The sequence below is a fragment of the Poecile atricapillus genome, chromosome 3, assembly GCF_030490865.1.
Source record: "Poecile atricapillus isolate bPoeAtr1 chromosome 3, bPoeAtr1.hap1, whole genome shotgun sequence".
NCBI lineage: Eukaryota > Metazoa > Chordata > Aves > Passeriformes > Paridae > Poecile > Poecile atricapillus.
In genome coordinates this window covers 79,232,498-79,257,306 of record NC_081251.1, presented here as the reverse complement: position 1 = coordinate 79,257,306, position 24,809 = coordinate 79,232,498, and the positions used below count along the sequence as shown (strand labels likewise).

The 24,809-nt window shown below is 37.2% G+C and overlaps 1 protein-coding gene across 5 annotated transcripts in view; it reads right to left on the bottom strand.

The window, feature by feature from the left end:
• RMDN2 (regulator of microtubule dynamics 2) overlaps positions 1 to 24,809 on the bottom strand; it is a 55,549-nt gene that overhangs the window by 9,415 nt on the left and 21,325 nt on the right. For all 5 annotated transcript variants that reach the window (XM_058834587.1, XM_058834588.1, XM_058834585.1 and 2 more), the window contains 6 exons: positions 24,676 to 24,736; positions 13,445 to 13,520; positions 11,714 to 11,791; positions 3,082 to 3,180; positions 1,249 to 1,302; positions 1,080 to 1,160 (listed from right to left, as the gene is read on the bottom strand). In XM_058834587.1, coding sequence (XP_058690570.1) covers positions 1,080 to 1,160; positions 1,249 to 1,302; positions 3,082 to 3,180; positions 11,714 to 11,791; positions 13,445 to 13,520; positions 24,676 to 24,736 — 449 coding nt within the window. The remainder of the gene's footprint in view (positions 1 to 1,079; positions 1,161 to 1,248; positions 1,303 to 3,081; positions 3,181 to 11,713; positions 11,792 to 13,444; positions 13,521 to 24,675; positions 24,737 to 24,809) is intronic.

Sequence of the window (24,809 nt, the reverse complement as noted above, 5' to 3'; positions counted from 1 at the left end):
ATATTTGAAGAAACACTGAACTTAAGCAATGATTACTTAATTTATGTCTGGTACATACTATAACTGGGGCCAAAAATTAGGCCACCCAGGAGCAGCGGCTGGTGAGGCATGCAGGGGTCTTTCTTCCCAGCAGGAACACTTGACATAAACATGTTAGTGCTCCACACATTTATTGTCAATCAAGTTACAGAGTTATTTAATGGTCTTTTCCCTTAACTTCAAAGAATTAAATGGGATGGGGCCAATTTCTCTCAGGAATCACCTCTCTTTCTCCATACCACATCTGCTGTGCTCAGAGGGGGTCCCTTAGGCTGAAAAAGCTCAGGTTTGAACTTGTCATGCTCTAGGATGGTAAGATGTTTCCAGTCATAGGTCAGTCATGGAACTTGCTTCTACATGAGATCAGACAGAGTGAAGCTTCTTGCCATGACTTGGTTTATATTTGAGAAATTAAACAACTTAAAATATCTCAAATATTTGTAGAAATTTTGTGTCCACATACCAAAAATATTCTAATGGGCCTCAAGAAGAATCTAGTAATCTCTCAGAACAAACAATATGCCAACAGATGTGACTTCAAGAACTGTGCCTCCTTAACTGCCCTGTGGTTGAAGACAAGCCAATCTTGAATAACCCGTCTGCCTCTGCTGTAGTTAACATACTGCCCTTGACAAGAATCACAAACCAGAGGCTTTCAGGAGCAGAGAAAGAGACTTTAGGACAAAAATTCACAGTGCTTTCAACTGAGAAAGACATAGGTCTGCGGCAAAATTTCAGCACAGCTAGAGTGACACACCCAACTGCTTATGCTTAAGATGATCTAATGAAGTGGGTTGAATTACAAAGAGTACAATTCAATTTCTGATACAGACAAGTCCATGACAGTTTCCCAAACAAAGATTTTTTTTAAAGCTGTTGATACAGACAACTGTAATGAGCCAGCCTAGAGTGAAGGGAAAAGGAATGTTCTGTGTTCGGAGGAAAAACTGAAACATTATGTTGTTACCGGCAGTGCAGTAATGGATGCCAAAGACAAGAGAGCAGTCACAAGGGAACAAGTTATCACTCTCAATACCCACCTCATTAGTAACTGAGAGAATTGACAGTGCAGAATCACAGTACTTCAGTGCATTGTTTTTCTGGCCAAGATCTTTATAGCACTGAAAAGAAAAAACATTTTGTTTCCAATCAGACCACTGTAAGAACACCAGAGTCTACAAATCATTATTTTTAAAAGAACTTGGTTACCTTTGCCAAATACACATAATTGCATTTGGAATATCCTGGATGCATTTCTTCTGCCTAAATAATCAAAAAACAGGAAAGAGAATAGACATAAAACTTGTGTGATGAGATTTATGTGGTCTGCATAACATTTTTAGCAATGCATTACATTTCCTCAAACATCAGACAGAATCATCCCTACTCTGTGTAATGCAAACTGTTTAGTAGCACTTAAAAAAAAAAAAATAAAAAAACCAAGAAAATACAAAACTCAAACCCTAAACCAGGCACATGAGATGCTGATAGTGAACACATAAAAATGTTCTGTACTACTTGCTCTCCTCTCTCCCTAAGCGCTCTGTGAAGATCTAGGGTCATTCTGTACAAGATCTATTGGATTCATTCACCGGGTAGGTTTAAAGATACCACTGTCTCTAGATTATTCATATTTATTTCCTCATCAAAGAAATAAGAAAGCAACTGACCATTCACACTTTGTGTAATAAGTAAATTTTAAAATTTAAAACTTACTTATTTAAAATTTTAAATTTTGTAATTATTTCTCCTCCACAGACTCTTATCGTCTAGCTCTCAGTTCACCTTTCTTTTCAAATATTCTTCTTCTGAAAAATTCAGGTAATTAAAAAATTCCAATAATGTCTTTTTTTTAAAAACAAACCAAGGATATAGAAGCTTGCAAGATGAGTAAAACCCTTACTAATTATTTACTAATGAAGAAGCATCTTTTAATCAATAAACAGCTTTTGGGAGAGAAAAACTACATCAGTGAAATTTATAGTAGTTGTAATCCTTGGACCAAAACAATGTTGCTTTCACCACAATTGTGTAGAATCAAACAACTGAAAAAGAAACCCAAACAGTTGTCTTTTAGACAGTAATTTGATTTTTGTTGCTGAAAATTACTTAAAACCACAGCCACACTGCAGCCAACCACAAAATGCCCTGAAGCTAAAGCGAATGTTTCAAATTATTTCTACCACTTTTGGAATTTGACCTTCAAGATAAAATCTCTTAAACTGGGAAGATGGTACTGTCTAAAATTCAGGAAATAATTCAATCTTTAAATAGACTAAGAACACAGAAAAGAAGTATTTTTGATAGTGAGGAAAATATGCCTGTCCAATTTCTTTGAAAAACTTTCTGAAAGTAATTGTAATGATAGAAGTTTATGCTTTGAATCCAGTCATGTGAAAAGCTTGTATGCTTTTGAGCTCCAGAAGCAGAAATTATTCATATGGAAAGTGCTAAAAGATAGATTTCTTTTATCCATGTGGTATTTTCTTGTAACTGTGTTCAAATAGAAAGCCCAGGAACATGAGGCAACCTATGTGACAGAGCTTCCTTCTCTACTTCACTACAAGAGTCATTTCATCTCCACAAAAAGAAAGGCTTCTACCGAAATTCAATGGAAGAAAGTTTCAGATCAGAAAAAAGAGAAACATCACAATGTCAAAGTTTTCCTTGCCTATGTCAACCCTCTTGCAGAAACAGGCAAATCAGCAACTATCACTATCGCTATGGATGATTTGTTTCAAAAGCATATGTAACTAATCTATATCCATATCACATTCAATTCAATAACTATTAACTATGGCAATTATTAGAGAATTTCCTGAAACTAAATAAAGAAAAGTAAGGTGCTAACCACTCATGTCCAAACTAATTTTAAAACTGAAAATAAAAAAAAATAAAAAAAATTATAGAAAGCTCAGTGGTGTTTAGAAGAGCCCTGAATTTATAGCTACTGAACATAGTCTATTGAACAGACATCTTGACAATACTCATATATAACAGCTGGTACACAGCAACACAGGAAGACCCTTGGCTAGAACTTACCTTAAGGAAATTCTGCAATGCTTCTTCTACTGTTGAAGTTGGTGGAGTCCCAAAGAGAGCAGCAGCTACTTTCTTTTCAATCCAAGACAACTGAGCTACCTAGAATTAAAAAAATAAATAAATTAAAAAGTCAGATTTATTTAGAATTCCTTCTCAGTTTTGCAGTAAATACTATCTTTTGTATTGTACTATCTATACAGTGTATTTTGGAAAAGAATCTGTAAAGGAATGCTTTATACTGTCAATTTGGCTAACTCAAAGCAGTCTTTTGGATTTTAGAGTCATATGGCCAAACACCAACATCCTCAGTAAAAGATTACTCCCATATTAAAAGCCTAGAGTGCATTTTAGATTTCCTAGCATCTTGCTTTTCTTAAGAACGTAAGGCTAGAAATAGTGCTTGAAACTTGTTAAAGGTTTTCATGAGATAAACAGCTTTGCATGGTAATCTGTGCACTTGACTACTTTCCTACATTATGAAAAGCTGTTGCTTCAGTAAAAATGTGTATGTGTGTTTGGAGCGTGTATAACAAGTTCATTTATTACACAGAAGCTGGTGACAACCACTGTTGTCAGAGGCTTCATTTTTAGCTCTTCCAATCTGACAAATAACACCTTCCAATGACCTCTTCTCATTTCAGGAAGATGAGCTGCTATAAAAGGACTTTAGGGAACTGTCATATTGCCACTCATTGCACAAGATTTCTTCCCTTACATACACTGACGCCTGACAGAAACTGCTTTGGTTACTGCCATCAGGTATGTGGCTCCATCACCCAACCCTCTCACTTCAAGCAAAGGATAGAGTTGCTAAGAAATGCAACATGAAAGAAGAACCTGTTTAAAGTTTAGGTGTGAAGCTACTTTCCATTGGAAACTTCTATTACGTCCGTAAAGAAAAGTCCGGACTTGTTTACTTCACATCAGTCTTTGAACCACAGCACTGATGGCACAGAGCAGATGAGTCAAAAAATGGTGAAAAACAAGGTTCTGTATTTTCTGGCCTGATCTTTGCAGAGGCAACACAGAGAAGAGGCACACAAAGGCAAAGAAAGAGAGCCTCTCACCAGAGACTTGGAGATGAAATATGAATCACATAAGGATATCTCTTTTTCAGAAGGAGCTGCAATTCAAATAGTTCAGCGTTGAAGTCAAGTCTCTCCTACTGCTATACAATTTAAAATGGTTTTCCTTGGATTTAGATTATTTCTGCCTCATTCCCTGGCTTCTCAATATCTGCAGGGCTGTTGCTGCTCCCCCTACCAGCTCCACCTATAGCCAGCAATTATCCAGTAGATGTCAGTTAATAATTGTAAAATACAAGATTCCACTTTCTTACAACTATCCACAAGTACCAACCAGAATGCTTCTGCTTTGAACAGACACCAAGTTCTATGTACTTCTAGTTGCAAATTGTCCTAAAAATACCATTGTGAAGACTAGAAATACAGGTCACCATGCAACAGGAAAATGCATAGGACTGTGTTTTCTCACCTGGCCCCAATATTTCTAGCTATGTATAAGTAGCATTGCTTGAAGACAGAAGGCATCCTGGTCTAGTCCTGCTAGCTGCTTAGTAGGGTCCCAATGCCTTATTTGTTACATGTTGTCAGTAAGTGTTGCACACAAAAGCACAAAAAATTATAACCCAGAGAGAAACAATATCACAAAAATAAAGCTTTTGTTTTCATTCTCTTTCACCTATCTCACTCTTGAAGCTTCTTCCAAGAAAATAAAATGCTTTTTACAAAATCTCTCCTGCAATCATGGAGTTCTTACTCACTGAAGCAACAAGATGTTGCCCCGCCATGCTTTCCCGCTGTGTTACAAACTGCAGCATGCTGCTTAAAACTTCTAATTGTAGGTATGTATATAATTCCTTCCCCATTTCATTTCTCTCATTGTTGTATAGTTTCTGAGACATATTCTGCAAGAGTTGTTAAAAGAATTTTTGCAAAAGTGCTGTTTTTTTCATGTCAATCTACTGTTGCCTTGTTCTCACTTCTTTTGGAAGAGGAAGGGCGTTTCTATACTTCTAGGACCCTCAAAACAAAAGGGAGGAGGGGAAGAGGTAAAAATTAAGGGAATGCGTTACACTGTTCTCTGCAAGAGCACACAACACCCTGGAGATACACACTGAACAGATACAATTACCACACTCATGTCTGCTGTTATGCAACAGTGAGGAAACAAAATTGCAGTTTTTCCATGTAGAGTATAATTAACTGGTGAAAACACAAGTTCTTCCTGGCAGCTACTTTATTTTCTTATGAGATTTAATCAGAACTGATTTACTGAGGTTTTAGTCTTTATTTTGTCTGGCTTGGGTGCTGCTTTGCACTACTCAAACTTTTAAAAAGCCCAAACATATATGCAGTTGGCCATTTTTATTTCACAAATCCCATCAAGCTAAAACAATGTTTAAAAGTGAAATCCATGTAAGCACATTTCACCCAAAAACAACCACTGAAAGGAGGTTGTAGGAGGTTGTTTAATTTCTCTTCTTCCAGGTAACAAGTGATGGGACTGGAAGAAATGGCACCAAGGGGAGGTTTGGATCTTAGGAAAATTTTCTTTACTGAAAGGGTGGTTGAGCATTGGAATAGGCTTCCCAAGGAAGTGATATAATCACCTCACTGGAAGTGTTCAAAGACATGTGGCACTTGGGGACGTGGGTTACTGGTGAACAGGACGGTGCTGGGTTAACAGTTGGACTTGATCTTAAGAAGTCTTTTCCAACCTTAATGATTCTATGGCAGTAGTGAGGTTTTTTCAATGTTCACTCTATCCAGCATTATACTTTTTGACTATTCCAGAGACAGTCTGAGAGTTCTGTGATGTTTTCAGCAGTCAGACTTATATGCCGCTGACTTGATGAATTTGTTTCAGCAACTCTAGCCCTCCATATAAGAAGTGCTGAGTTCACACAAGTTGTCCAGATTCCTTGCATGGTCAATACAGAGAGGCACTTCCATTAGGCAATTCCTCTTCACCTACATTAGCCTGGAATGAACACTTCTATCTTTTTTTCCTTCCTTCAACTACAAAAGGAGCACAGACCCTGGGGATAGCTAAAGGCAGCTGGGGTGAATCCCATCCCAACAGCTTAACTGTGCCCTACCTGAGTCTGTGTGCACTCCTCTACGACTGAAGTGGGACAAATGGAAAAGTCCTGTTATATGCAATACACAAAATTGTTTCCCAGAGCAATAGTGATGAACAGGAAATTAACCCTTCCCCTAAACACAGGTAAGCAAAGTCCTTAATCTGAAATAACTTTATTTGAGTAACTCTTACACCATGTTCAATGAAATGGAAACATCATTCCTACTATACCAAGTTATTAATCATTCTCTGACTGTGAGCAAGCACAGGGAACGGAACTCGAGGCATAACATGCTCTAGTGTAGTGCACAATTGACTGCTACAAGTCAAGGTTACTCCAATATGCAAAGTCTATCGAGGTCCACACAAAATCAAATATAAAGAGAGGGTAACTGTCACCAGCTACAGCAGAGCTATGATTCCACTTAGTGAGTGTTCCAAGAGTGGTAGAGTGTATCAGGGAATAAGGCAAACAGCTACTGTTGCAAGTAATAGCTACAACAATAACAACAACAACATTATTAAGGAATGAAGATTGGTATTGCCCTACAGATGATTTCCAAATGTTAAGTAAGTTTTGGTTTTTCAGATCTCCTGAACCCTGATGTCAGCCCTGCCAGAAGCCTGAAAATTCAGAGAAGCACTGCAAGAAGCACTGTGTTTCCAGAGAATATCAGGTTTTAATGTACTGGGTCATTCAAGGAACATCACTCCCCAGTGGCCATACATAAGGAGAGGTAGTCCCACCCACTCAAGAGCAACAAACAAAGGCCTGAGGAACCATCAGCCAACTCCTGATCTCCCTTAGAGCTGAAGGGTAGTAGGTCATCCTGACAGCCTGGCCTTTGCCAAGGAGAGGAGGCCACTCCAGAGTATCCAGAGTATCCCAAAGCCAATAGAGATGCTTGTCTCAAACAACCTCTCCTATCTGTCAAGGAGCTGTTATCCATTTATTCTACCAAAATTTCTATTCTATCCAGAGATGGAAGGAAGACACTCCCAGAGTTAAACTGAGGCTGAACATTAAGTTCTTACTTGGTACTCTTCCATCAGACCTCTTCTATCTCTGAGGGCCAAGACAAAAAATGTGGTTCTCCCCTAAATATATATACACACCCATATATATACTGAAACACTGGCTGGATTGTTGTCTTCTGTTTGTTTTTTATAAAAAGCAAACCTTGCCCCATGACATCTCTTTTCACATTCCAGGATGTTGGTACGAAGGAAACTAAGCCGCCTGAATTGAAAAATCATCCAGGGTTGACTTTCAGCCCTAAAGGACATCCTCTTCCAATGCTTCTTTGCTAATAGCTCACTGAAGACATAACACACAACTGCCTTCCATAAAGGCAAATCATACCATTGATCCAGCTTCAGTAAAATATTAATGGCACCTAATTAAATATCTCCAGAGAGTTTCTTTTTCTTTTTCATTACAATGTATTAATGTAAAACTGTATTAAATCATTTTGCAATGTTTTGACTTCTGGAAGAGATTAAGTAACTGGACACCAATTTTGAAATATTGGCTTCCAACAAAAATATTCTCTTTCCTGGCAGTTGAGGAACTGAGACAATCTGCACAGTCATTTAGGTATTTATCCAACTTGAATTGGGCTTTTCACTTTCCAGTAAGGGAAGCCCACTTAAAGAGCGTGCAAAGCAACTGGATCAATTTGTTCCCTGATGTGACCCACACAGATACTGGGATAGACCAGAGACAAATCCAAAACATGGCATGCAACCTGCAGAAAGAAAATCCCTGGAGATCTCATTTTTAACACACTACTAGCATTTACCAGGGACTGTGATCCAGTTTCACAAGCACATTCTAGCTGTTCTGTGCCTGTCCTGTAATGGCAAGTAGATGTCTTAACTAGATAGTTTTATAAGCTATTTGAAACATTAAAACACTTAACCCTCTCTCCGCCCCCCCCCCCCCCCAAAAAAACCCCAAAACATACAATTATAACGAATTATCAGATAATTGTGCCCAAAACTTTAAGGAAATAATTCTTATATACCATCTACCATAGATCCATTTGCTTCTTGTATATACAGCAGGTTCCACAGGCAAAATTTTGCCCACCATGACATCTGTGAAATGACTGGTGAAAATCTTGCCCACCTGATTGTGATACCAGAAGTAATGTTCTAACAGAGCTGATAGGATTCTGTGATCCTTTTCTTTTACACAGATCTACTGCCTTTATAATGATAAGAGAAATAAGAAACAGCAAAAACAAAAACTGATTTTTAGACAAGGTGGTGCACAACTGTCTCTCACAACTGGCTCTGCATCACACACAAACCCCAGCTGCTGTGACACAGTGAAAACCCAGCTGATCGTTTCTGCTGGAAGGTGCTATGACACCTGGCATCAGCTTCATTTCTGCCCCAGCAAAAATAACTGCTGAGTAAGAAACTTGGCAGAGCTATACCACTGCTCCTTGCAAAGGACTGCACTACACTGAGGAAGGTGGGAAATGGCAGTCAGGCCAGATTAAACTCCACAAATTAAACAGCTTTTACTAGAACAGTATGCAGTCTTTGCTTACAGATTTCAGTCTCCAAAAAATCTTCTGAATTTGTCTCCCCTGGTTGAGGGGTGACAGGATTGACAGTTGGACTTGATGATGATCTTGAAGGTCTCTTCTAACACTGATGATTCGATGATTCTATACTTCTTACTGCAAAGTCTTTTCAATGGATTTGTAACCCTGAGTTACACTTGAAGCATCCCCATTTACAGTATCTTATACAATTCCTGTTTGTCATCCAAAAAAAAGTATGCTAGACAACAGCAGTAAGACCCCCTAACATTAAATCAGGAGAGAAAGGGAAATCTCTGACTATACTAGGAAGACTTAAGTACATCAGATTTCACAAAACTGCCATCAAAGCCTATAAAATATCAAAAACTTGTTATCCTTTTTAACTACACTGCTTCAGTAAAGGAATATGTAACCAAAATTGGACAAGAATACCCTTGGAAGCAATACCTATGAAAGAACTAATATTGGGGCCAATCCTAACTTGATTCCAAAGTCAGCTAGGCTAAATATGAAAACCCACCTTCTTGCCTGAATCACCCCTTTTCTGCTTTAATTCTCTCACACTGGTCAACATCTTCCCAGCCTCAACAGTGAGACTGAACATTAGAAACAGAGCATCTAAAAGGAGCATTATCACTCCATCTAGAGGTACCAGATGAGTGACAAAGGAATTTTTCAACACTTCATCATAATCTCTACCCTGACTAAGTATTTGGAATCAATACCATAGCCAACAGCCTTCTTTTGGGATAATTACCACAGCATGAAACTTCACAGTCTGCAGAACAGAAGCAAGGACTTTGGCATATCTTCCACAAGCTCCTATGACTACCTATATCACATGCCTGGCCAAAACCTGGGTTAGTGGATCAGCACAGAAACCAACTCCCTCTGCTAAAACTAGTGAGGATATTACCAATCTCACTGGGCAAGGGTTAAAAGCTAGTAATGCCTCTAAACTAATGTTTCCAAATGACCTCATCTTGCTACTGAAAGTGTGCAAAGACAGTAAGTTTTTAAGAGCTGACAGCCCCAGAAGTTGAACAAGATGTTATTCAGTCCTATATTTGCATTTAGAGTACAAAAATCTGTTCTGTGTTTCAGGTTACTATTTTGTCATGGCAGTCACACAAGGCAAGAATTAAAGAAAAAAAAAGAACAGAAATCTGAAATGAATCCTTACATATTTCAGTGGCTACATCTGTTTAGGTACATTGTTTCACTAAATAAATGCAGGTCAGGTCATAACCTAAAGCAAATGCTAATCTGCGGTTTCAGTGTTTAGTAAGGAAGCCCTGCATAGATGTTGCAAGTGTGGGATATGAATTTGTAAAGATACAGCCAATACAACCAGCCACATGTATTACTCAGTCAGGAAGTGGTGATTATCACAAAAATGAAACGAGTAAAAAAAAAGTGCAGTAAGAACAAAGTGAGGTATACTGAAATTCTGTGTTTCCAAAAAATAGCAGCTCACATAAGAAATAAGCCATGAAAAACATCTGTGAGTATCTGGCATAAATGGAAGCTGCAGTCAGCTGTTGGGCACAGTACAGTATGAAAGTGCTTAAGTAATCATTGGTGAGGGAGATACTTCTCTCTGGACAGGGCACTCGGTGCCATGATGTAGTTGAGGTGTTATAGCATGGGTTGAACTCTATGATCTTGAAGGTCTCTTCCAGCCTAGTCATTCTGTGAGTTCTGTGTGAATTCTCAGAGGCAGGACAGCAGGCATACCATAGGATCATCTTCAGCAATTTATTTTTGCATAGCTAATGCTGATATTCAAGAGTAGACTGTGACAAAAAGCAAAAGGCCAAGTTCCTTGAAAAAGCTGGTGTCATTCCTTATTCAAATCAACAGAGAAAAAACATGGTTGCTAAAAGCTCTTTGAAAGTTAAATATATGAACTGAAAAACTGATGAAAGATTACTTTGCATTAAGTCTTGTTGCAGATAAAAACAAAGTCTGCAATGTGTCACAGCAAAACCTTCTTTCCAGTTTGCAGGCACTTTGTAGTGACTTGCATTGGGAATATCCAAAAGAAAAAAGCTTGGCTGGAATTCACTGCCCATTAGCAGTCATTATTCTAAGACGACTCACAGTGATCTTTTACAGCATAGACAATGCAAGAATGTTTTCTTCCAACAAAAGATTCCTCAAAGCACTAGAGATGAACCAGGATGGACAGCCAGCTGAGCCCTCAAAGATGTGCATTACCAAAAATACAACTCTCTTATTATAGCACAAGCACAATTTTGTCTAAAAAATGTATGGACAGTTAATCTTGTAAACAAATTATTTTATTTTTTTCATATATGAATACTTATCACTACAGAATCTACTACAACCAAATATAATCTTTATAAAATATAAATAAAAGTATAAGTATAAATAAAACAATCTTTAAAAGCACTTGTAGTACTGGTATGACACAAACTGCATCTCTTGCAAAACTCATTGGTGAAATACAGATTTTTATGCATGAATATTTTCTGGACATTCCCTTGGAATTTACCAAGCCAGTATGGTAGTCTTGCTGCCACAGATATAATCCTGCTGCATGTTACTGCCTTTAACTTAAGTTATGGATGGGAAATAAAGTTACCAAAAGACTATGTTACCAGCCCAAGTTCACCCAAAAAGTTTATGGCAGAACAAAGTGAACTCAAGAGGTCATTCTTCCTTCCTTCCAAATATCAGTTACTTTTCATTCATTCATTCATTCAGAAAATAAGCTGAACACAACAATGAGGGTCATACAAGCACAACTTACCTAATTCCATGGCAGGAATGGTCAGCTGTGAGCATCGTGCATCTGCTAGTGAACCTAGGAAGTGTAAATGTCTACTTTATCTAGCTCAAAACATCTACTTAAATAAACACCTACTTTGTCTTAAGTCCCACTAATTAGTTATAATTTTTTAGAATACTCTATTCACATGTTAGATAAATAAAACACAACTTACTGAATAGCACCATCTTCCATTTAGGTAATACAAAAAGGGATCTTGAGGCTTAAGTTCAATTGCCTTGTCTAGGTGCTCCTATTAGAAAAAAAATCAGTATCACTTCAGATGTTTGTTTGGTGTGTTTACATTCTAAGTAGTTTGCTGCAAGTCAGAAACAAATTCAGATATTCTCTTCTGCTGCAATTGTCTAACAACCTAAATATATTTTAACTAGCAAATCCCTTCCTCACAGAGGGAAACCACAAAATTATTTAGCAATGTTGCACACAATGCAAGAAGGTATGCTGTATTTAGAATGTGACTAAGTAACTCTAAAGTTCAGTCAAATAATTCAAGAACTTTTGTCTTAAAAAGGCAACAACTTCAATTAAATTGATTTCATTTACAGTTAGCATTAGGAAACTGTCACAGATCAAATCAGTGAGGAAGCAACTATTCTTGAATATATCTTACATGCCAGCACCCATTACTGAAGCATAGATCCTTCCACCTTGGAATGTGACTTCCACAATGAAATAGGGACACAACCAACTGTTGTTGTAATGTGAAATTCAGAAAATAAAATTGTTCTTTTTACAGTGAAACTACAAAACCTATAAAGTATCTAATGAGGTCCTTCTTCCAAAACCATTTTAATTTCAGGTCATGAATACCTTTATTTCTCTCTTCAATTTACCAAAGAAAGCTCTCATTGCTCAACTTGAGTTGGAAGAAAAAAATAAATATTTCAGCCCTACCATTTGTCTCTCAAAATAAATTTCATTTGAACATTTCTTTTTTACCGCCACATATCTGTCTTTCTAATTAAGCCAGTCACAAAAGTATTTGACTTACACATATATAAGAGACTATTATATTATCAAATCCACAAACTATTCAGATAGGAGCTATGTTTTTGTACTACTATTTTCTAAGATCAAGAGATTTCAGGTTTTACTTGTGAGGAGGAAAGCCTCCTTGAAACGGCTACTGCTCACATCGCGGACTCTTAAAACTCCATCCTCGAACAGCTGCAGCACTTGTGTTATTTGTCATTTTCCCTTCATTCCCAGCTTGTCCCAGTGCTCGGGGCTTAGCTCACTCACACGGCTCAGATGTAATTAATGCTCTCTCAGAGGAAAGCTCCGCCACACTCCAAGTCCTAACATGGACACGATGTGGAGGAGCCCATCTCAGGCATTCCCCAGGAACTGGAACATGTCTGTTGCCTTTCACTGTCTCCCAGAAAGGGAGGATGCCTGCTTGGAGGTCAAGGGATGGATGGAAAGTGTCTAAGCAATGCTGAGGACAAGGAGGGGGAGAGCAGCACATGTAACACAAACAGCTAACTCTAAAAAACACAATTACCTTGGCAAGGACAGTGTTAAAACAAACATTACTTAAGGGTGACATGAAGGATGACTGCAAAACTGTGTTAGTTCATCATTAACTATTTCATATGTTTTGATTTTCTAAACAGAATCATTATTGCCTTTCCTCCCTCCTTTGACTACAAAGGAAATCAGTAATCTTAATGCTGTTCCCAGAATCCTACCTCAATTCTTGTATTTTGCAAACATATAATTTATTTGCATATATAATAATAACCTTTTTGATTTAACTTCAGCACCAAAATATACCTGTGAGGTTGAATTACTGTGTCGGAAAAACCTGTCTTTGACACTATATAAGGAAGTAACTTAAAGGAATAGCTTTAATAAACCAACCCCAAATCCTACAAAAACATACCTTAAAGAGATAACCATTCCTGATTTTGTTTTGTACACTTTCAAACTGAGACATATAGCCACACATAATTGCAAACCTGAGAGGGGAAAAGAAAAACATACACACATACTTTTTGTGATTTAAATAAGCCTTTGAATCAAATTACAAAATATTTCAATACCTAATGCACACATTTACACCTGTTTTTTTTTCTACCTGGCTGTATGGAACTTTGGCATGAGCTATACATATCCAGGAACAGACAAAAACACAAACCAAAACAAAACAATGGAAACAAGGAGAAGTTTAAATGACTCTGTTTGGGTTGTCAGTTAAGTGAAGAGACTTCTCCAAAATTTCAGCCATTTAGTTCAGAGTGTGACACTTCCAGACTGGCTCTACCATTTACAGGAGTTTACCTTGACACATTGTGCTCTGCACCTCACAGGGAATGTGACCACCCCCAGCTGCAGAACTTCACCCATGAAGGCAAATGCTTGGGGTGTGCCCAGTAGGAAGCTGTGCACACCTCAGAAACATTCACAGTTACCTTCTACCTTTCCCAAGGACCCCAGGGCATTCCTTGACTTCTGACCTTCTTCTAGTATCCTTAAAAGTTGAAAACATACATACATTCTGCTCTAACAGGATCACTACTGCTATTACTAGATGTCTTTTGCTAGGATAATTATTACTTCTATTACTATTATTATTATCATTATTATTATTATTATTGATTGGGGACACTGAATGGTAAAAGAAATGTGAGATAAATTCTATAAAATATTTCTACTGTTAAGCAGCTATAAGTGAAAATATTTTCAGAGGTAAACCTATAAAGATTCAGATCTCCTAAGGAACATTAGTATCTTATTGACACTTCACCTTAATTTCTATTGCTTTGTCTTTATTTCTTCAACAGTTATAGAACCTTTATGCATAAGGAATCTCTTGCACAGGTATCAATTGTAGTTTCCTCAGACCTATTTTAATGGGTATTAAGACAACTTTGCACCTCTGTATAAAACTAACAGAACCACAATCGTTAAGCAGCAAAACCTCATGTAGATTATTTTTCTATTGTTTTTCAGAATTTTACTTTTTTATCAAATATTTTACAATGCAACACCAAAATAATCTTAAAAGAGGAAAATCAAGTTGAAGTCCAGAGGAAAACATGAGTTATGCAAGAAGCTTATTGAGTTAATTATGGTAGCACAACCACAATCTGTATGGCACACACAGTTTTTAAGCACTATTAAATATCAGCTTTCTCAAATTTCTTTATATAATGTAATTATTCAAGCTCCAGTGAATCCTCATTACAATGTCATTGCAAGCACAATCCAAGAAATTATTTTATTGCTTACAGTTATACCTAATAGTTTTAAGTTAGAAATGCTCATGCTACAGGTTGTTATATTTTTTGGTCAGTAAGTGTTCCTGGGTAAGGCACAGCATCAGCAGAACAGCAGTTGAGTTTGTGAGAGCTCCAGACAGACTGTCAAACACTGTTGAGCTGTGTGTTTGTTGTGACCAATGTGCGCTGGACAAAATCCAGCTAATGGCAGCACTACTGCTGACAGAGCTGCAGCCAGAATGCATTTCCTATGGGAATGTGCCACAGTTGATGGAAAAGGCAGGGGTGGGGTCAGGAAAGTTCAGGTATTTAGAAAGAGGGGGGAGGTAGTGAAAACTTTATTAGGGTTAAGTAACTCAGGCAACATTGCCCCTATTCCCTTCACTCATTAAGTGCTAATCAGATAAACTCAGCATACCATAGCTAAACGGATTGCTGCTACAAAAGAAAACAATGAAAAGCGAACAAGCTAATCCAGCATCTTGCAGTATTTCCCTGTCTGTGCGTGACAAGAAAGAGGGCCTTAGTTTAAACTAGTTCAAAGAAAAACTTCTACTTACAGCTAAAATCTCTTGGGAGGGAAATCCCAATGAAATTTTCACCGAATTAAAAGTAAGCTAACCTAGTAATTTTAAATACTCATTATTTTTCCAAGGGGAAAAAAAAAAAGGTCTTTTATATCTTTATTGGGTTTTTTGGGGGTGTTTTTGTTTGAGCTTTTTTTTTTGGTTGGTTGGTTTTGGTTTTTTTTAATTTGTTTTGTTTAAAATTTTATATTTTTGAAATGAGGTAGACAGCCAATTGATAAAAACTAATTAATTATTTTTGAAATTCTATGGCATTTTAGACATTTGTTTCATTTCTAAAAAATCCCCCAAACAAAACAAAATATGTGTCCTTTCATTCCTGAAAAGAATTTTTGGACATTTTTAATAATTTTCAAAGAGTTTAAAACACAAGGCAAACTTTTATTTCCAGTGGTGCAAAGGGTAATGTTAATCATCAAATGGTCTATGTTGGAAGCGACCTTAAAGACAGAGTTTCAACCTCTTGCCACAGGCAGGGACACCTTCCACTAGACCAGGTTGCTCCAAGAGCCCCATCCAGCCTGGCCTTGAACACATCCAGGGATGCCCATTCTCTGGGCAATCTGTTCCACTGCCTCACCACTCTCATGGTGAAGAAAATGACCAAAGGAGACAAGGCAGAGAGTAACTAGAAACGCTTCCATTTGGTTCGTGTTCTTTCCGAGGCCCCGGCGCTCCCTGGTCACCTGCCCCATCTCGTGGTGACAGGGGGAATACTAAAAAGATGCTCATACAACAACATGCAAATATCTAATGAAATGGGTAAAAAGCAAATGTCTGTTAGAAGTGCAAGCGATACTGGTTCTCTGCACAGCCATTACCTCTCTCACACCCTTTGAATATCAGAGTACTGCTCACAGAGCTTTCATAGAGAAAAATGAAGAGGAAATCATATCAGCAAAGAGCTGCCATTAATGACTTATTTGCTGAGCAGATGTTACTCCTGGGTAATGAAAAAAAAACAGCCCCAAACACATTCATCTAGATAAACACAACAATAATTACCTCATTAAGACAGACACAGTACTTCAGTTGGTGAAAAAAAGTTATTTCCAGAAGGAAGAAAAATGACTGTAGACAGTGTAGAAGCATATGATTAATCACCACAATTAACAAACCTTTATTAAGCATAAACACAACCAAACAAACTCAATATAACAGGTCAGTGCCATGATCCTCTGTTACAAATTATGTCCTGAAACTCAGACTTGCAAGAAACTCTAGCTGACAGATGGATGCCAAGTACCTATGTAGCCCGCACACAGAAGGTCCTGATCAAAGTGAGTTAACATTTTCCCTTCTGGTGCTACAGAATTTCTATGTGTATTCAGGCCAGGCAAAACTGTAAGGGGAATACCTTACCTATTGCCAAAAAAAGAGAAGCAGGTTGCTCCAGTAATTTTATCAAGCCAATTTGAATTTTGATATCAAAAATGATACCAACGCTTAAGACATTCATCCACATCTTATCCTTATTACAGGAAAAAGATTCACAGAAAATATTATGAAGTCTCAAATTAAGATTAAGCCACACTAGGGCATTTAAATACAGCATTATCTGTGTTTGCCCTGATAAATTTCACATGGTCAAAATCAGATATAACATGCACCTTTCCCAGACTTGCTTCTTCCTCTTCTATATACACTTTTATATACCCCAATTTTAAAATAACCTTTTATGTCACATAGACTTTGGAAATGTGTGGGTACAGGGCTTACATTTAGAAATCTAGATCTCCATTTTAGCATCCCAGTATCAACAGGGAAGAAAAATACAAATTTTTCTTAATTGTATCTGACAAGACTTGGCAAATGGGAGGAGAGTTTGTGATATTTACCCCTACCAAAGTTTAATTAATGTGTTTCATAACTGTTTTTCACTCCTCCTCATCCAGAAATATTTAACATGTAAAGTAGTGTGAGCTAAGGCAAATGTGTGGGCAGCACACAAGAGGCCCAGTGAAAAGAAAGATCACTTCCATTTCATTTCTAAATGTGTTCTTGCATCTCCTCATCTCTGCATGGCTCAGTTCTGTGCATGCCATCTTATTTTTTAGCCCCCAACTCCCCCACTAATCAGTTTCATCCACTTACATATTCTGATAGTCTCTGCAATGCAGTGAGACCCATAGGATTTCTTCTGACATGATTTCAATGAGATACCAATTTCTATGTAGGGAGATTTTGCAACTTAAATTACCGATTATTATCCCCGTTGTACTGCCCTTCCTGAGATCCCAGTTTTGCATACTTCATGTTGTATCACTTCACTACCAAGATACTCAATCTACAAAAGTGCATCTGACACGAATTTTCCATGGAAAGGTAAAGTATTGGTTTGATATGATCACCCGCATGGGGATATGGAAGCAGTGGCTGAGAATGTCTAAGATTGCCAACACACCAAGTAAGATGTGCCAAGGTGCAAAGTAAAGTGTTCAGGTGATTTTTTTTGTTTGCAGAGTTTTTTTATTAATGGGGATTTCATTTCCCTTTCCTTCTTCTTGGAATATAACTGAATCTACACTGTAGAAATTGGCAGAAATACACTTTTTGTATTAAAAATTCACCAGAGCACTGAAGCTCAGCTCCAGGGAAACATCAAATGTAGCACACACTTGTGTAGGTAACACTTGCAAAAGCGTGAGAAACAAACCTCTACTTTGCTTTAAAAAACCTCAAAGGTAAGGACATTAAGAATTCTGGCTTAATTTATTGTAACACATGCCATATACCAAACCAAGGGAAAATGCTGCTGTTAATGTGTATTCACAGAAGTTCACTAGAAGGACATGTGGATGCCATGTTCTGCATTCCTTAGGCTGTGAAACCCACCACTGTGTTCAATTCCTGTTTCCAGAAATTTAACTTTTATTTCTATAACAGACAGTTGTTGCAGACGGAAATAGAATCTTAAAGAAATTAGCCGCATAGTCTTCACAAATGTAGAAAGAGAGTGAAACAATAGCTTTCAGAGACAGTAACACAACAATTCTCCTTGACAGAAATGTAATAGGGATAATTAGGTTGTCAGAATTATTTCTTCTGTGACCATTCTGGCAAAAAGCTTGTAGTAAACAGATCTTTTCACAAGTCAAACCTTCCTTCCCTGCACTTGCATGAGTATGCTGCAGTGTTTCACTGATCCACTTACTTCAGGACAACTTACAGCTTTTGAGAAATGGCTTCTGAATTTGAAATTTGAAATTAATTTTTTAAAAATCATTACATAATTCAAAGATTACTGACTAATATTACACATAATTAAGAACAAAGACTGCTGCAAAATTTCTTTATAGAAATTTAAGAAACCTTATATTTCTGCACAAATTATCAGTTCCTGAAAATTACAACTGCATGATAGAAATGGATGCTTGTCACTTGCAAGTTATCTGCCTCATCTAAGTTTAAATAAGGGATAATTAAGGGCAGCAGGTAACAAGCATTTAGTTAGAAACAGGTGAGGATTTAATTTTAAAAGGTCTTGGTAGTATGACCATATCCTACAATATACTCCAAAAATTTGAAGAGTTTTGTTTCACTGGAGAATTATTTTTATGCCATTACACTTCACAAACCTGACAAATTATCTGTTAGAATTCTATTACTGAGGTGGAATGTTCACTTTTTTGTAGGAAGTTTGTATAAAATCACCAAAATACCCAAATGACAATGATTGTTCGTGTCCTCCATGGAACCAAGGCGTACTACTGTTCTGTAGCGTTGCCTGCCCATGAGAGACTCTCCCTAAGCTCTGGAATTCACTTCCACGGAAAATCCAGGGCTTGTGAAAGTATCTGTGCTTCTAATTAACTCTCATACACATGACGTGACAGAGAAAACTCTTGGGGGAAGGTGTGTTCAGGAAGAGTCTTAAAGCTACTGGGTTCTCACTTACTAACTTCACTTGCACCTAAATGAGATGTGCAATACGACTCCCACCAAGAGGTGAGTTCTAGAGAATAACACAAACTCAAGAGAAGCACCAAGTTTGTTTGTGGTAAACAAACCAAAGCTCAATGCAAAGAATGACCATTTTAAGTAAATGTCCTGAAAATTTGCCACAACAGTAATCTTTTTGTTCTTTGCAAAGCCTGTAACAAGTTCTCGTCAACAAAAAAGGAAGTGTGGGGATCTGCGCAACAGCAGAGAAACCTTCCAGACCTTGTCCCCAAATTCTTAAAGAAAAAACAGCAACAAACCTCCCACAAATATAAAAATTCACTGGTTTTGCAGAAGAATTTGAAAGTGATTGTTTAGTTTTAAATAAAAACACTGTTCTTATGCATCTACATTTTGTTTTATGTAATTGTAAAGTTGTAAAGCAGCACAACTATGTAAAGCAGCTGCAGCACCAAATTGTTCACATAGCACTTCTAATTAAAGTCTGGGTGATACAGATGATCCATGATCCAAGATGAACTGTGAGGATTCACAGCTGTCCTCTGGGAATCAGACTCACAAAATCAATTTGTTTGAGGTTTAGAAAACACAAGAGGACCTGCAATGGCTGATGATAACTTTTGCATGAGAGTTCCTCCACACCTTGAAAAATTGACACTGACTGAACAAAGCCACAAATCACTTAGAATATTTACTCTGTCTTTCTTCAGGGTGTTCATACAAATAATAAAGCTATGTTTTTCCTTTCCAGTGTTGTCATTTACTTCAGAAATTTAGAGGTCAACGTTCAAAAAGTCTGAAGGTTTTTGATCTCATTGGCAACTATGAGATTAAGCATGATCACATGTTTTCAAAAATCTGGATTCAGATATGAAAATTATTTCCAGCTGCAATTCATTACCAAAACCAACTGACTTCTTCAAGATATTTTGCTTTCTTTGTTCTACATATGTTTCCTCAAATTTAATTTGAGGCTGAATACTGGTTACTTGTTAGTATTCTGATCAGTAAGTTGAACAGTTCAAGCGTTGATCTATTTTATCTTACAATTTTACAGAAAAATATAGGTGATACACTAAGAAGATATATGGCATCTTTTTGTTCTTAACTAAATATCAAAAGTAATGCAAGACAGCTGAACTCTAAGCTTATATTAGCAAGTTTGGTCATGGAACCATTCCACTGAATTCCATTGGTGGACACAAAAAATGTGTTCCGTCTCGCAGACACCTTTTAGCAGTTCCACAAAACAGAAAAATACCTGCTCTGGAAAAGGGATGTTTTTGCTTGTATGACTCTGTCTACAACAATTATGTGGATCAAGGTATCTCAATAACTTGTTTATTTGGTAAATAGAGCTTTCACACAGAAGGGATAAGCTTCTAAAAGAAACTTCCAAACAGGTCCATAGACCTAACCACTGCATGACAGGCACAGTGTACATTTTTAATGGAAAAAATGAAATCGTTAAGAAATGCCACGTTAGAAAAAGTTCTATAGAAGATTTAGTAAGAGACAATATTCAACAGCACAACAGCAAATGACCCTTCAGTCATAGCAGGGAATAGTTTTAAAGACCAATTCAGCTCCAGTGAGGAATTCTCAATTAAAACCCAAAAGAAATTGACTCCAAAAATGAAAACAGGAGTACACATTTAAGCTAGGGGTATTGGTAAGACAATAAGAAGAGGTTCATAAATACATCAGAAAGAAAAGACACAGAAATGAAAGTGCAGAACAATTAGCAATGAGGAAATAACAGCAAAAGATTAAACCAATGAGACTAAATTCAGCTTCTTCCTCACTTATATCCCTCCTGCTCCACAAGGGTTAACTGTAATTAGAGAGCAAGGTACAGGACCAGGAAAAGAATAGGCTGTCATTTAATCCCCATTTATTTTGTGAGCCATAATATATTAAAGAGTTTAAGAGAACACTATAAACAATGTATGAGTGGACAACAAGATAGGAGCTTTACCAAACATGAGTGAAAACCTCAGTTGTGCTGATTGGAAATATCAAAACCCCTCAGAAATTAGTAAGAAATGAACAAAAAACTTTCTTCAGTCAATGTCAGAACACCAGCTTGGTCATCAATAGCTGATACAGACTGGCATAGCGTTACATGCAACAAACAGATGCGCTCATCGTACACAGGCTAAGATTATTTACCTTGTACAGCTTTAGAAAATTTTATGTTGGCAGTGAGATTAAAAGGAAGGATTTTGGTCTGAGACAGCATTGCTTTCACACTGATCTTGCATTCATGCTGAGCTTCTCATTTGTGTATCTAATCTCCTATTACAGCCAGCAGAGACCCTGTTCAATTCACAGGATCCCTGCCTGGACACAGGTGCCTCCTGCCACTGGAGATGCCCTAGGGTTTCTCACCACTTCTGGATGATGGCCTGGAAGTGTAGAGACTCCAAAGATCTTGTGTGATATCTGTCATGCCATGCAAATATCGTGGCACATGAAATGGCACATGCTGCCTTTCAGTATCCATCCCCTAAGTGCAGGATCAGGCCCTTGCTCACATGCAGGCACATATGACAGATACAGAACATCCAGGTATCCCATCTGGAGCTGGGTACTGCCCTTCAGCTCTGATCTTGACCACCCACTAGCAATCCTAGCACCTTTTGGTATAAATATTTGTCCTATTTTTTTATTTTCAGTTGTTTTTTCTGTTATAAATATTCTTCTTAACTATGGATTTCATATTACTTTCACATATTATTTATTCATTACTTAATTGTATTGCACTGTTACGTGTTTATACACAGTCTTATCTACTTATAACCTCACGTAAAATTCTGTTTGTGTACAACTTTGAGAGCACAGGTTTTATATGGAAGATTCCCTGAAGTCTTACTTCCTCTTGATGGGAATTAACATGTAAAATAATGTTTAGATAAACTGGAAAAATTTGCATTAGGCCAGACTCAAACAATACAGATCTGACACACAGCTGACTACAGAAGTCTCATGGGTAATGCAGAAAGCCCCAACAGCAAGCAAAAAGGCAAACATAGCTGCTATCAGGGAGAAGGAGAAGAAGAAATGTTACAGTCAAACCAGCCTAACCTGAAGAATAAGCATACAAAGCAGTTAACACGAGATTTTTGTGAACAAGCAGTATAAAAAATAACTCTGCCAAGATAAAAAGCCTGGAATATAAAAGGAACGCAACAAATGAGATACACCTTGTTTATGTGGCCTTTGACTTTGTTCTGCCTGATGTTCCTCAAGAATCTAACCATGGAAATATTGTTTAGATTAAATCACCTGTAGAGATGGTTGTAGAACCACGTTCATGTGAACCTGAGCATCACTTTATGCGTCAGCCAAAGTTTAGTGCTGGGTCCATTATCTACCAGTAATTTCATTAATTAAGTCAATGATTTTAAAAAACCCACACAACAAAAACCACTTTTGAAACAAAATGTTAATCCCTAAGGGGATGCATTTACAAGCCTAAATGGCCTCAAACCTGAAAAATGGTCAGAAATAAACACGAAATCAATTAAATGTGTGTAGAATACTTTACAAAGAATAAAATAAAATAAAATAAAACAAGTAAAAAAAAATACAAAATAAATCAAACTGGTTAAGTAGCAGCACAGCAGAAAAATATCTACTGGGACCACAGATTGAACAACTATTGTTATTCTAAACAAAAATATACCAATGTCCCTCTGGAGCTTGGAAGTCCATTATGCCCAGTATTTAGAGCCTCAGTTAGATTAGGACAACCATTACACTTATATCACACTTCAAAAATCATGCAGCAAGTCAGAAGGATGTCAGAAAATAAAGACAAGCAGATAATATATTCAGGAAAAAAAATATATATAGCGAGCTATTTTAATCTATAATGTCCACCTATACCTGTAGAAAGACGTCAGTTGAACAGTAACAGATAAAACCTCATGTTCACTTGCAACCCAGATACATGAAGGATGAAAACTGCAAACCATAACCCAGAAATCCACTGGCTGTTCCAAGAAGCAGTAGCTTAAAAAATGTAAGATTTTCCTCTTAAAGCTCTCAATTCGGCTTTCTGAGCTACCTCTGGAACACATTTCCTTACACTCGTAATTCTTCCCCTGCTAGAAGCATCTGCCAGGACAGGATCTCACATGTGAAGTCCAGCAGACCACCTACATCTCCCTGAACAATATGTAAGAGTTTATCAGCATTGTTTCTGCCAGTGAAGTTGAATTTATACTAGGATATTTTGTCAGTCTTGTGGCCTGAGGAGGAAGGGATGGACAGGATTCATACTTGAATGTGATTTTGTGGTTGTTTATACACAGAGTTCTAGCTGAGAGGGGTACACCAGCATTACCCTGAGGAAGTGGCCATGACTGTGGCCAAGGCAAAGAGCAGAAATGGCTGTAAATTGCTTTCAGAAAGAGAGAAAGCAAGACAGAGAATTACCTAATTAAATTACAATGTCTGTGTCTAATCAAGTATCTAAACCTGAGATAGCTGATATATGCTCCCTTTGTTGGCAATGGAGATGTCGTCAGCTGAGCCCCAGGAGAAATTTATGTCACTCTCATGCAAGACTAAAAGGGCAAAACTCACTCCAGTAAACTGCACTCCAGAAGTGACTGCTTCTCTTTAGATTGTGACAGGAGCCTGGGGTAAAAGTATTTGTTTTAGATATGCAGAAGTTTAGTGAAATCCCATCCCACAAGTGCAAAGACAAAATTAATGAAGAATGTAGAAACCAAAATGGAAAGGAAAAGCTAATGCTATTAGAAAAGAAATCAGGAGTTCAGTAAAATCTACCAATAAAATACTACAGTGAGGAACTATCAGCTAGAACTCAGCAGAATTATCTTTTACCTGATAATGTTGATTTGATAAAAAAATATTTACATTTGCAGAGTTTGTTAGTTTTGGCAAGGTCTACAAAACTAAACTAAGTGTCACACTTGGAGAAAAACTGTATGATAAAACAAAAATTGAGAAGTTAATTCAAATTTCTATAGTCCTCTATGTCGATTAATATTACAATTTTGACTATTACAAGGAAAGGAAAGCACAAAATTCAAGGTCAAATGACATTATTTTGTGAATTGTTGAAAGGCAAGGTAAATGGAAAACTATGGCTTCTCTGCGCAATAAAATAGTAGCTTAAGCAAATACTCTTATCTACATTTCTTGGTACTTATTGAAGTATGGTTGTTGAGTAGTTTCACATGCCATAGTAAATGCTTCACAGAATATTTCAATGTAATTTTTAGAAGCAACTGGTGATAATTGAGTTTCATAAAACTGAAAAAAATATTAATGACTAATTTATGAAGCTTATGATGTCAGAGAGGGTTGTTTTTTTTTCTTGAACTTAATAAATGCACACAAGTTTGCAAAAACTTTTTCAAACTTACCACTGGTGACTCTCAGCACTCCCAGCATCCAGCTGAACAGCCTTTTCAGCTTTAATCTTTCCTGTAAATGGAGTACAATATATGAAAGGGTTTATTGTACTCTTCCACATTTTAGGTGACTCCCAGGAACAAAG